General features: G+C 44.0%; 1 protein-coding gene across 7 annotated transcripts in view; it reads left to right on the top strand.

The window, feature by feature from the left end:
• E2F3 (E2F transcription factor 3) overlaps positions 1 to 13,467 on the top strand; it is a 90,823-nt gene that overhangs the window by 64,089 nt on the left and 13,267 nt on the right. For all 7 annotated transcript variants that reach the window (XR_012434211.1, XM_074038811.1, XM_045390551.3 and 4 more), the window contains exon 2: positions 12,915 to 13,026. Coding sequence is in view for 6 of the 7 variants with exons in the window: in XM_074038811.1 (XP_073894912.1) it covers positions 12,915 to 13,026 (112 nt within the window). In the remaining variant the exon portion in view is untranslated. The remainder of the gene's footprint in view (positions 1 to 12,914; positions 13,027 to 13,467) is intronic.

Genomic DNA, 13,467 nt, shown 5'->3' with positions numbered 1-13,467 from the left:
TAGTAGATACGGGGTTTCACCATCTTGTCCAGGCTGGTCTTGAACTCCTGACCTCGTGATCCACCTGCCTCAGCCTCCCAAAGTGCTGGGATTACAGGTGTGAGCAACCACACCTGGCCCAGTGTGTTCTTATTCACCTTATTTCTTAATAACCATAAAAAAATGTCCACCTTCCTGTGAGGAGTCCTGTGACTCTCCCCCCACCAACCCACCCTTCATCATTCTCTTAATTAACCTAATGTTTGTATTAGCATCTAAGACTCATGAGGGGAAGCTGAGCCAGTACATCTCATAAGATTTCTTGAACTATCTCTCGATTTGTGGCAACAAGGTTAAACGGGGCATCCACATTAAAGGGTGCCCCTAATCGCATCATTTACCATGACTTGGGTAGCAAGGCATATTCAGTGGTTGAATAATTCAGTGGTCATAAACCCAGGCCCCACATGGCATGAATACAAAGGGTATCAGCTGTTTCAGCTTGACATTTATAGGTGGAGTCAGGCAGTCCCCCTTCTTCCAACATTCAAAACCAAAGACACTGCTCCTGAATTAGTTACTCTCATAGTGCATTTTAGTAAAGGCTCCTCAGGAAACTGATGATACCAGTCTAAAAATTGAAACAGTTCCTTCACACTATACCCTCTGCTTTCAATGGTCTCTTGATTTTGCCCTTTCCCCACACTGCCTTCTTGGTGCCCAAAGTCCTTAGGGGTGCTTTCTGATGTCGCTGCATAATTTTTCCCTTGCGGGAGCGGGGTTCTTTGAGGCTACTGGCTGAAGCATAGACCGGCTGAAATCTGAACTTGGTCTGGCATCAAGGTTTGGCCCAGCACTCTCTTTTTACTTTCATTCTAGCTATTACAGATAACAATAACCAAGGAGTTGCATATTTTGCTTTTTTCTTATTAGTTTGCATTTTTTCATGCATTCAGCAAACCACCTGCCAGGGAGTTAGATTGATCCACCTCTAAATTCCATTGGTAACTTTTACCTTTAGTGACTGATGTCGGCCCAGCTGCCACTCCATACCATGGGTGACCACGTGGGCACCCAGGAATCCATGTTTTCTCACCCCCCAACCCCTTTATCCATTTTCTTCCCAAACGTGAGCTACGGATGTTCTAGCAATCCCGATTCTGACATCAATTCTGAAAATGCTGAGGAATGAACAAACTCGGTTTCTCCCACTATTTTCACATATTACAGTTGTGACACCAGATGTGGGGGGAGGTTTCCCCAGGCATCAAGAAAGCAATTCATTCTGCAGCGGACACCAGCTGGGCGTCCTCCAGTTCAATTCTGACACCGTCTACCCAGAGAAGTGTCACATCACACAGATTTGAGGGTTCAGTCCCACAAGACCACCCCCAACTTTCGATGCCAGTTGCAAGCCCCAGGTTGTTTTACCTGTGCCTCTGGCCAACCTGCTGTCAATCAGGGTTCCCACGCCCCACTCCTCATATTCAGTTAATTTGCTAGAGCAGCTTACAGAACTCAGGAAACATTGATATTTACTGGTTTATTATAAAAGATATCACAGAGGATGCAGATGAAGAGGTGCACAGGGCAAGGCACGTGGGAAGGAGCACGCAGCTTCCATGACCTCCTTGCATGCGTCACCCTCCAGGAACCTCCTTGTGTTCAGCTACCTGGAAGCTCTCCATACCCTGTCCTCTTGAGTTTTTTGGAAGCTTCATTATGTTGGCATGATTGATAAATCACTGGCCATCGGGGATCAACTTAACCTTCAGCCCCTCTCCTCTCCCTGGAGGTTTAGAGATGGGTCTGAAAGTTCTCACTCTCTGATCCTACCTTGGTTTTTCCAGTGACCATTGTCCATCCTGGAGCTACCTAAGGGCCTTCACTCAAATCATCAGCACACAAAAAGATACTTCATCTTCTATAGTAAGCGGGCCTACCTTCCACCGAGACTGATAAAGTGAGGGGTTTTCTAAACATAGGAGAGAAAGTTCAGGTGCTGGACACTCAAATAAAATGATGTTCCCCTCGGGCATCGACACAGTGTATGCAGTGAAGGAAAATTGCAGAATGACAGCCATGCAGCAGACTTGGAAAACCCCTAGCTAGTCTCAGGTCTGGATATCAGGAGGCCAGAGAGCTTCAGGCAGGAGGAAAAGTGGAGATTTGGTAGAATATCTGATATGATGGAGAGTTGGAAAAAATTTGAGGATTTGGTGAAGGCAAATGGTACCAATGAGCTAGAAAGACAATTAGAAACTCCAAAGAAAACAAACAAGCTTTACAAGAAAGGATATATAGTCTCAGTATATTATTTGATACTGCAGTGAACACTGTTTATATAGTCATAATGTACAGCACTGGTTTTTTATTTAACCAAAACTAATGAGGTAACTATTGGGGGGAAATGCAAGAAGTGAGATGGGTATCGTATCATTGAAGGATGTCAGTACATTAGAACTAAAATGGCTAAACCAGAAATAGCTGTGTGAGCACATCACTTAGAGATACAGAGGTGACCACCAGGAGAAATAGTAAAGGTGGTTCCCCCAGCAAGGTAGCTATTATAGGCTCTCTGAGCTAGTGGGTTTTGAAAAACCATGTGCATCTATTTGTTTTTTAATTGTCTCAAATTATTCTTAAGAACAAAATAAGTGTATATAGAAAGGACCGCAGTCACCAGTTCATAAGTTAAATGGCTTTTATTCCAAAAGTTCTAAGTCAATGAGATGGCTTTTCCTTTAGAAACATTCATATATATGTGGTTAGATTCCCAAACTAGTCCACAAATACAGGTTATAGTGAAATTAAGATATCCTAGTTTAGAAATCAAAAGAAGAAAAATGACCAATTTTGGAGTCCATTCTGGTAATCCAAGTGAGCAAGGATGGGGATACGGTTGGAGTTTTCTGCACACCTGTTCAGTTCACCAGTTATTCTTCTCTGAGATAGTCTGGTTTGTGATTAGGCTTCTCACCCAGTGACTCACAGAGGATGCTACTCTCGTTAGATCCTGCACTTACCTCTCGCTGTAAAAAGCTGGAGAAGACTTTGGAGCGCTTCATCTTAGGTAACCTCCCCAATGACAGGTTGACACTAGGAGTGCATTTAGCTTAGCACGAAAGGGACTATAAGCTGTCCCCCTTCCTCATCATTCTGTACCCAAAGCCCCTCCCTACTCACAAGCATCTCCAAACCAGGACTTTTCAAAAGATCTGCTTCTGTTATTTGGACAGCCCATTCAACTCCCCTGACTTCACTCCCTTATCTGCATCACACGGCTCAAGAGTTGTCACCTCTTAACAATCTCTCCAGACCTCTACCCACTTCTCCATGCACTCCTCTTCATGCCCTCCTGGACCCCACCCTGGGCTCACTGCAGTATTCATTCATAGTACATTTCCCATTGTTTGCTTGCCTGTACACTTGTTGACAGCAGGGACTACCATGTTGCCTTTAGAATCATATGCCCATGCAGGGCTTGGTACATAGCAGGCACTCAATAAATATTTGAATGGATTCAAAAATGATCAGCCAGATAGAGTGAATACATAGTTACAGCTGAAAACTAACTTTTCTGAAAATCCTCATGCCCTGACCCACTAACCTAATGGCCGGAGTCCAAGTGAGATTCAGCTGTGGTCTGCTCTGAAGCTGGAAATTCCCTCCTTTGGGTTATTTCACTGATGTACTTAACTTGGTCTTCATTCTTTTTACTTCCATTTTATTTCACTTTCCTTCTTCCTTTGTTCAAAATACCTGTCTCATCTTTGGCTTTGAGGCAAAAGGTATCATCTATCAAGTTCTGTCCCTTTCCTGATCTCCTATTAACTAGGGAGAAGGGAGTTTATTTTAGCATTCACAGTTTGTTAACATACAGCAGGCCATGCCTTGTGCTTGATTTAATTTTTCCTGTGGCTCAGTTGCATGGTGGATAAGAACATCCCTTCCCTCCCCACCACAGAGCTGGATGGCCTTTCTGGTGGCATATCCTATTTCTGTTTTGAACCCGTACATATTGAATGGTACATAAGACGTTCAACAGTCTAGAAAATAAACCACCAGACTTCTGTTTAACCCCAAATGGAAATGATATTGCTTTTCTTGTTATGCAAGTAACCCACGCTCACTTTAAAATGATTTTCAAATATAAAAAGCTAAAAAGAAGAAAGTAAAATCACCATAAGCCTACTATCCAAAGATTAATGCTTTTCAACTATTTGGTGTGTGGTATGTATCCTTAGCTACTTGCTTTCTATGCATATAATTTTCTTACAAAAATAGTTTTACTATTCACACCTGCTTTTTTTAAAAAGTTACATATGTCGCTGTACATCATTATTAATTGCATAACATTTCAAGATATAAATGTACAATAACTTACTGAATTTTTCTTCTGAGGTTGGGCATTTATGTTGAATATATAGGCTGGGCACAGTGGCTCACACCTGTAATCCCAGCACTTTGGGAGGCCGAGGCGGGCGAATCACCTGAGGTCAGGAGTTTGAGACTAGCCTGGCCAACATGGTGAAACCTGTCTCTATTAAAAATACAAAATTAGCCGGGCGTGGTGCTGCACGCCTGTAATCCCAGCTACTTGGGAGACTGAGGCAGGAGAATTACTTGAACCCGGGAGACGGAGGTTGCAGTGAGCCGAGATTGCACCATTGCACTCCAGCCTGGGCAAAAAGAGCGAAACTCCACTCAAAAAAGTAAAATAAAATAAAAATATGTTGGACATATGTGGAAAAATCAAATATTCAAGAAACAGGCTGTGCTGTTTTTAATAGACAAACCCTAGAAACAACCTAAATGTTGAGGATGTACTCCAAGAAGTGGAAATGCCAGTTAGTATGGTATAATGTATATGTAGACACATCGCTTTTTCAAATAAGATCAAAAATTGCAGAAATATAAACATGAAGTCATTGCTCGTTTAATTTGACTTCCCAGAGATAACCATCATTAACATTTGGTGTGGATCTATTTTCAGGCCTTTTTCTCTATGGATTTAGGAAAAATTTTAGTGAAGTCTGTGGTTTCATGGTTTTTTTATATTACACATATCTCTGCAACTTTAATTTTTCTCCTTTATATTTCTTGAAAGTCTTTTGAAGTCATCTATAGAGATTAAACTCCAGCCTGCCCCCCTCCAACACACACACACACACACACACACACATATGCACACACACTCACTCACATCTATCCCTTCTGCAGGTTGGTAACATTGGAGCTTTGTAATTTACCTGCTAAGGGACTTTGGGAATTTATTCCTTAGTTCATTCAAAATAAATAAGTCAATTTGACTGAGTGCATGCCATAGGCAAGGCTCTGGGGAAACTAAGCTGCTTATGACCTGAGCTTAGAGTCCAGTGAGGAAACCTGGAGTGTGCATTTGTCATCATGGTAAAATCGTGCAGTGGCAGCACAGATGTTGCTATGGAAGCAGAGGAAGGACATCTCAATAAGGCCAAGGGTGTCGTGGTTACTGACAAATTATTTGAATAGACGGAGGTTCAAATCCTGGTATCTGTGCCAAACGTGGAGGCTCGCATCTGTAAACTAAACACTTTGGGAGGCTGAGGTAGGAGGGTCATTTGAGCACAGGAGTTCAAGATCGGCTTGGACAAAATAGCAAGACCTCATCTCTACCAAAAAAAAAAATTAGCCACGCGTGGTGGCGCTACTCAGGAGGCTGAGGTGGGAGGCTTGCTTGAGCCGGGAGTTTGAGGCTTCAGTGAGCTATGATCACACCATTGCCTTCCAGCTTGGGTGACAAAGGTAGACCCTGTCTCTAAAAAAATGAAAAATGAAAATTCTAGTATCTATCCCTTGTTAACTGAGACCTCGGGTAAATCCTTAACTTCTGTCTCAGTGCAAGCTGGGTGTAGTAATTCCTACCCCACAATGCCAGCATGAATATTCATTGGGAAAATCATTATAGGAGAGGAGTATTGAATGTCCATTAGTAGATGTCTGGTTAAGTAAATAAATCATGGCATATTAATTAATACAATATTATGCAGCTATGAGAAATGAGATCATTCCAAGTGTTCTGACAGGGTCTAACTCAGACATGTGTTATTAATAGAAAAGTGTGTGTTTTGCTACGATTTACGGGAAAGACGTTTTAAAGGTGGGATGGTAGATAGTCTAGGTAAATACAGGTATGTATATGGCTTTCTGAAAGGATAGCCAAGTAACTTCATAGTGCTTGCCTTTGAGGAAGGGAACTGGGATCAGGAGTAGGGAGAAAGTTGGCTTTCCATTTATACTCATTGATGCTGCTTAAATTACCATACACATTTATTATATGTAAAGAAGAGTGTATCATTAAGGCAATGTCAATTTAATATGTAGCTATTCAAATGCCTTTATATGGGACTTTTCACAATCTTTTCATTAAGTAGTTATAAGCATGGACTTGTAGGTGTGCTTACTGTCTATAGAATCTTGGAAAAGTTAGTTAATCACGCTAAACCTCCCTTTTCTTCTATAAAAAGGAATTAATAATAACCGCCTTATTAAGGTTGTTGTGAAAATAAGATAACAAAATTGAGTGGAAAACAGTTAACATGGTGCATAGCATATTATAAGCGCTCAAATGTTTGTTGTGTAATAATTAATACTAAAAGTCTGTATCTATCAGTGGTATTAATAATAATCTAACTCAGCTGCCTTTTACCAAAAAGGGATATTTGTGGGCTCACACACATGAAAGTCTGTGGCATGTGTGCCTTTGGGTATGGCTGTAGCACCTCCCTTGAAGGCATTGGGACTCAGCCTCTCTCCAGCTCTTCTGTGTTGGCTCACGTCCCAAGTAGCTCCAGGCTTGCAGCCTACTGGCCTAATAATGCCCAGTGAAAAGAACCCAGTACTTTCCCAGTGGTTCCCAAGAAAAATCCCAGGATTGACTGACTCATCCTGCATTGGTCATGGTCTCATCCTTACCCCAGACACTTGAACCTCGGGATTGAGGCCAGGATTCAGTACTCACCTCTGCAACCTTGATGGAAAGAGTCGTCCTAAAATGTTCAGCAGTCTCAAGTCTTTTCTTTTCATGCTTGGAGACTAATAGAAACTAAGAACATCCATAGAGCTCCTTCTCCAGTGGAAAAAAAATAGAGGCAACAAATATCAGGCAGGCAGACTATAGATGTTCCCCACTGACTCCAGTGGTATTTCTTTTGGGGTTTTATTTGTTTTTGTTTAGAGAGAGAGATATGGGAGTCTTGCTGGGCTGCCCAGGTTGGTCTCAAACTCCTGGGCCCAAGTGATCCTCTTGCCTCAGTCTCCCAAATACCGGGGACCACAGGTGCATTAGCATTGCACCCAGCTCTAACTACATACATTTTCCTACATAGATTTTCAGAAATGCTTACCAGTACAACTGTTTCATTGCAGAGGCATGTTACTGTCCATGGGGCTAAGGTTTTAATGTTAGCACATACCTTGTTTATAGTACAAGTTACCCTTGGAAGTCCTGCCGGAAGGTGCCGTATGGAGTTCTACACAGAATCTCACAGAGCCAGGCTTTCCCACCGCTTGGGACCAAATGGCTCATCCTTCTGTTGAGCACTGGATTAGTTGGTTGTGTTACTGGTAGGGGCCATGTAATGTAAAGATCTGTGCATGAACAATGAATACCTCTCCAACCAGCGCGATGCTCCCACTGTGAACTGACAAAAATTGAGATGACCCAGAGAAGAGATTTCTGTCCACCCTGGTGCTCAGCCCAGGGCAGGGTGGTGGAGACAGAGCTCACCCGCACGATTTAAATCCTGCCATATAGTTTTTTGTCTTACCAGGCATGTGTGCTTGAAGTTGCTGAGTTAAGCATTAAAATAATGCTGCTCCATCAAATATCAAAACTCTTAGCCCTTTTTCAAGAGATTCGAATGATTGCACCCATGTTCAGATCTGAGACCAAACAGGTAATATGTGGTCCCCACAAATCCAGTTCCGCCCTCCCTGTTCACTAAACAGGGGAGGAAAAACAACAGGATAACCCAGCAGGAACCTCCATTCTGAAAAGGGGAAATGACATAAAGTGCTCACCTCCTGCTTCTTGTCATGTCCTCAACAGGGACAGCAGTTTGTAGAGCCTGTAAGTCCACCCTGAGTTCCACCTCCTGGGAGGAATTCTGAGGCTGCCCCTTCTTCACACCTCACTTGTTTCTGGTGTGGCTTTTGGACCTAGTGATTGACTTCCTTAGAGGTTCAACATCATGGGCCTTCACTTTCTAGACTGAGAGATTCTCCAGCAATAAAAGTGCCTTTAAATTTTAGTAGCTTGTCCATCTAGCATTTAGATTTGGTCAATTTATGATTTGGTGCTTAGTAACCAGAGTTACACATGAAGACTAGTCCTGGTCTTTCCAAGTTAGGTCTCAGTCACTTAGCAGTAGACCTCTGGAAATTTCCCTGACCTACAGTTTAATGCTTCCATAGGCCTTTGCCTCATGGCAGTCTGAAACAGTAGCCTGGGAGAGAGAGACAAAACAAATATGCCCCCAGCCTACTGGCCAGTGGTTGGTTCTTTACTGCTGAGGCACAGCCCTACGTCCCTAAGAGTTCTGGGTCCCAGACTCTTTTCCGAGTTTGTCTTCCTTCTGTTCACTTTATTTTTATTTTTTGAGACAGAGTCTTTCTCTGTCACCCAGGCTGGATTGCAGGGGCACCAACCTCCACCTCCCAGGTTCAAGCAATTCTCATGCCTCAGCCTCCCAAGTAGCTGGAACTACAGGTGCGTGCCACCACGCCAGGCTAATTTTTGTATTTTTAGTAGAGTCAGGGTTTCACCAGGCTGGTCTCATACTCCTGACCTCAGGTATCTGCCTACCTCAGCCTCTCAAAGTGCTGGAATTACAGGCGTGAGCCACTGTGCCCAGCCCATCTGTTGACTTTAATTTGGGCAGAGAATACAGCTCTATGTCTCCTTAGATTGCTTTCTGTAGAGAAGGCCTCCATAGCAAAGCTGTTTTCTTTGAGGCGGGCCAGCCTCAGATGTAGTTTCTCTCTATCTGTAGTATCTTCCTGGCGGTCACAAGAAGTGACCAGCACACTCTGCCACTCTAACAAGGCCTGCCAGCTCCCTGTCACGCCATAGCCATCTTGACTCAGCCAGTTCCACAAGCTGTCACTGGCAACAGCACAATTCTAGGTTCCCGACTCAAAACACTTTAAGCAGCCAAGCGCAGTGGCTAACGCCCATAATCCCAGCACTTTGGGAGGCCGAGGAGGGCGGATCACGAGGTCAGGAGATGGAGACCATCCTGGTTAACATGGTGAAACCCCGTCTCTACTAAAAATACAAAAAATTAGCCAGGCATGGTGGCAGGCGCCTGTAGTCCCAGCTACTCGGGAGGCTGAGGCAGGAGAATGGTGTGAACCCGGGAGGCGGAGCTTGCAATGAGGCAAGATCGTGCCACTGAACTACAGCCTGGGCAACAGAGCGAGATTCTGGGTCTCAAAAAAAAAAAATGCTTTAAGCAAAAAGAGTTTGTTGGCTAATGTAACTGGAAAGTCTGGGAAAGATCAACAGTTGCCCCCAGGGCATGACCAGAGCCAGAGTTTTGAGTGGTGGTCTCAGACCCCTCTCTCTCCTTCTCTCCACTGTGCTTTCCCCTGGGGAGGCCCCATTCTCAGGCAGCTTTAGGCTCCTCACTTACCAACCTTACTGGAAAGACATACCTGCTTCTCGCCAGACAGTTCCAGAAACATTCCTGGGGTTAGCCTTTGCTCCTCCAGCCTTGGTCATGAGCCATTCAACCTGTTCGCAGTGGGGGCAGGGAGGGCAGGATGGGACACAATGATTAGCCAGGCCTGGATCACCTGTGTGCACAGATGCGCTTAGACCGGGAAAGGGATGGCTCCCCAAGGAACAAACAGGGAGCTTCTGCCTGATAAAGAGGGAATGTTTGCTGGACCAACCACAGCAGGCCCACACGCGGACTTGACAGAATGGCTGGGAGCGGGAGATGAAGTCCAGCAAGCAGATTGTCCTGCCGGGGCCATTAGAGTAATGTTTAACTCAGCACTGCAGTAGAACAATAAGGTGTGCCACTGAGGCAAGCCACACCGTAAAAATATATATATAAAGAAACGTGAAACAATTTTAATGCTACATCTGACCCATTAACAACATTGGGGTTAGAGGTGCCCTGACACAGTCAAAACTTTAGATACATCTTTTGATTCCTCTAAACTTCACTAATAGCCTGCTGTTTGGGGTTTTCATTATTATTTCAGTGATGGGGTCTTGCTATGTTGATCAAGCTGGTCTTGAACTCTTGGCCCCAAGTCATCCTCCTGAGTAGTTGGGATTATTGGTGTGAGCCACGCATCCAGCCCTAATAGCCTCCTGTTGACTGGAAGCCTTACCAATAACATAAATAGTCAATTAACACCTTTTGTATGTTATGTGTATTATATACTGTATTCTTACAATTAAGCTAGAGGGAAACTGTTATTAATAAAAGAAGGTTTGGAGTGAATGAAAGTGGAATCCACAGGCTAGATTTCCCTCATCAGCCAAGCAGAACTAGAGGTGAGGGTGTGTGAAATAGGCCGTGCTGGCCAGAGCGGGGCTTTGCCTGAGGGTCTTACTCTTTTCCCCTAAGATCTAAAGCCGGGTTTCTCCAACTTGAAGGTGTATCAGAATCACCTGGAAGACCTGTTAGATTGCTCAGCCCCTTTCCCAGAGTTTCTGATCCAATGCATCTTAGGTGTGCTCTAGAATTTGCATTTCCTAGCAGCTGAACTTGATCCAGGGTTCAAAGTGTAGAAGACATATGGGCATATAGAACAGCTGGATGAAAAAAAAATAAGAGAAAATAGATTTACTGTTAATTACTGGAAGTGGATCATCATAAAATTCATTCTCGTCATCTTCACATTGAGGAAGCTGTGGTGAAAGAAAAAGAGGAGGGGGTTGGTCTTTTTGTCTCAGGGATGGCAGAGGAGGAAGAAAACCCACATATAAGTGGACACACTCATGGCCGGGTGCAGTGGCTCATGCCTATAATCCCAGCACTTTGGGAGGATGAGGTGAGAGGATCGCTTGAGCCCAAGAGCTCATCACCAGCCTGGGCAACATAGGGAGGTCCCATCTCTACCAAAAAAAAAATTTTAATTAGCCAGACATCATGGTGTTCACCTGTGGGCCCATCTACTCGGTAGGCTGAGATGGGAGGATTCCTTGAGCCTGAGAGGTCAAGGTTGCAGTGAACTGAGATCACACCACTGCACTCCAGCCAGGGCGACAGAGTAAGACCCTGTCTCTAAAAAAATAAAATCAGTGGACACGGACAATCCAAACCCATGTTGTTCAAGGGTCAGTTGTATTTTATTTATTTCATTTAACGTGATCACTACTAAAATTGTTGAGATAATTTTACCCTGTTTTGTACTAAGTCTTCGAAATTCAGCGTGTATTTTACACTTATACCACGTGTCAGTTTGGATGAGCTAGCAGCCAGTGGCTATTGTAGTAGACGGTGCAGGGTTAGCTGGTAACTTTCCATAGAGGGGCTGAATATCCAGCTTCCGCTGATAAGTTATTACATACATTTTCACATCATGGGGAGTTATTTTGAAATTGCAAATCTCGGCTGGGTGTGGTGGCTCACGCCTCTAATCCCAGCACTTTGGGAGACCAAGGTGGGTGGATCACCTAAGATCAGGAGTTCGAGACCAGCCTGGCCAACATGGCGAAACCCCGTCTCTACCAAAAATACAAAAATTAGCTGGGAGTGGTGGCGTGCACCTGCAGTCCCAGCTACTTGGGGAGGCTGAGGGAGGAGAATCACTTGAACTTGGAGGTGGAGGTTGCTGAGCCGAGATCACGCCACTCCACTCCAGTCTGGGCAACTGAGCAAGACTCCGTCTAAAAAAAAAAAAAAAAAAAATGCAAATCTCATTAGAAGAATCTGCCTGAAAATGAGCCTAAATACATATTTTTGTGCTGCGTGTCTGGTTGGTGCCACTTATTTCCTAAAACACCTGTCATACCCATACAGTTGGTACTTAACAACTGCTTAACCATCTATCTTTTCTCTTGGACTTGAAGCCCCTTATCTATCTTGCTTACTAAGCCCAATGTCTAGGTACCTAGAAGACACTTTGTGGATATTTTTAAATTGAATTGGAGTTAAATTAAACACTTAGATAAGGACTTCTCATTTGCCAGGCTTGGTGAGAAAATGGAGAAAGTAATATTGGTTGAAGCCCAAAATTGCATGTTTGCAGTATTTGTTTTCCCGATGAAGGACCATTTGTAGTCTGTGACTAGTTGTGTTACTATTCAATCACCCTTTCTCTCATTGAATATACAGTATATAGAGAGAGTGATTGAAAATCTACAGAAACCCAGGCTCTGTGCCAAGCGCTGGGTATACAAAGATAAATGGGAAACAGTCCCTGCCTTAAAGGAAATGAGAAACAGATAAGTCTTGCAGTTATACCGAATAAGTGTCATGATACAAATAAACACTGAGTGTTTGGGGAGCACAAGGAAGGGGGTCCAACCCAGGTCAGAGAATAGGAGATGGGCAGGAAAGACTCACTGTGGAAAGTGAATTTAAGTCCCACGGCGCCTATGATATTCTTAGCATCCAGCCCCATGCCAGGCACATGATGTGTTGAATCAATGAACAAAGTGACTCCTGAACCTAATGCTGAAGGATTGCTGTGTTTGTCCATCTGGGTGTGGACGGATGATCACGGCAGGTGAAGAGAGTGTGCATGACAACCCGGCCTCCAAAGCTAGAATCCTGGCTCTAGGGAATGACAAGATGCTGAGTTGGGTGGAGCAGAGGGGTGAGAGCTGGCATGAGCCTGCAGCATTTGGCAGGCCAGCCCACAAACTGCCTCCCTTCTTGTTCTTGTCCATATGACCGGTGACGAGAGATCGCACTTTCTTATTACAGGCAAAGCGAAGGCTGGAGCTAGGAGAAAGTGGTCATCAGTACCTCTCAGATGGTTTAAAAACCCCCAAGGGCAAAGGAAGAGCTGCACTACGAAGTCCAGATAGTCCAAAAAGTAAGGATCCTTTCATCTCTTTCCTTATTCTTCTTGGTGTGGAATTTCCAACTTTCAAAGCTTATGGCCGGAAGGATGCCGAGGTGTGAATAATTCTGGCGTGTTTTGTTCTTTTTCATTTCTTTCTGTGCTTATCCAAAAAAATAAATACAATGTCAGCAGACAACCGGTGAAAGGCTACAGAGTCACGCTGGTACCATAAGGGAAGGCTTCTTTTAACTGTATGCTGTTTCATTTTCCAACTCGGAATACGAGCTTTTGGCATCATTCTACATCAAATTTAATTTTAACTTCCCTTAATGGACATTGCTTCAGAGTCTGAGGCAAACTGGATGTCCACGAACTATGCCAGAGTCACTAGTGTCTGTGCCGACCTTAATCTCCAGCTCAGCATATGGTAGCGTAAGAATTGATTGAGCCCAATAAATTGCAGGCTGTTTC

Source organism: Macaca fascicularis, chromosome 4 (genome assembly GCF_037993035.2).
Source record: "Macaca fascicularis isolate 582-1 chromosome 4, T2T-MFA8v1.1".
NCBI classification, from domain to species: domain Eukaryota; kingdom Metazoa; phylum Chordata; class Mammalia; order Primates; family Cercopithecidae; genus Macaca; species Macaca fascicularis.
The sequence above is the reverse complement of the archived record's forward strand: the minus strand, read 5'-3'. Positions and strand labels throughout refer to the sequence as shown.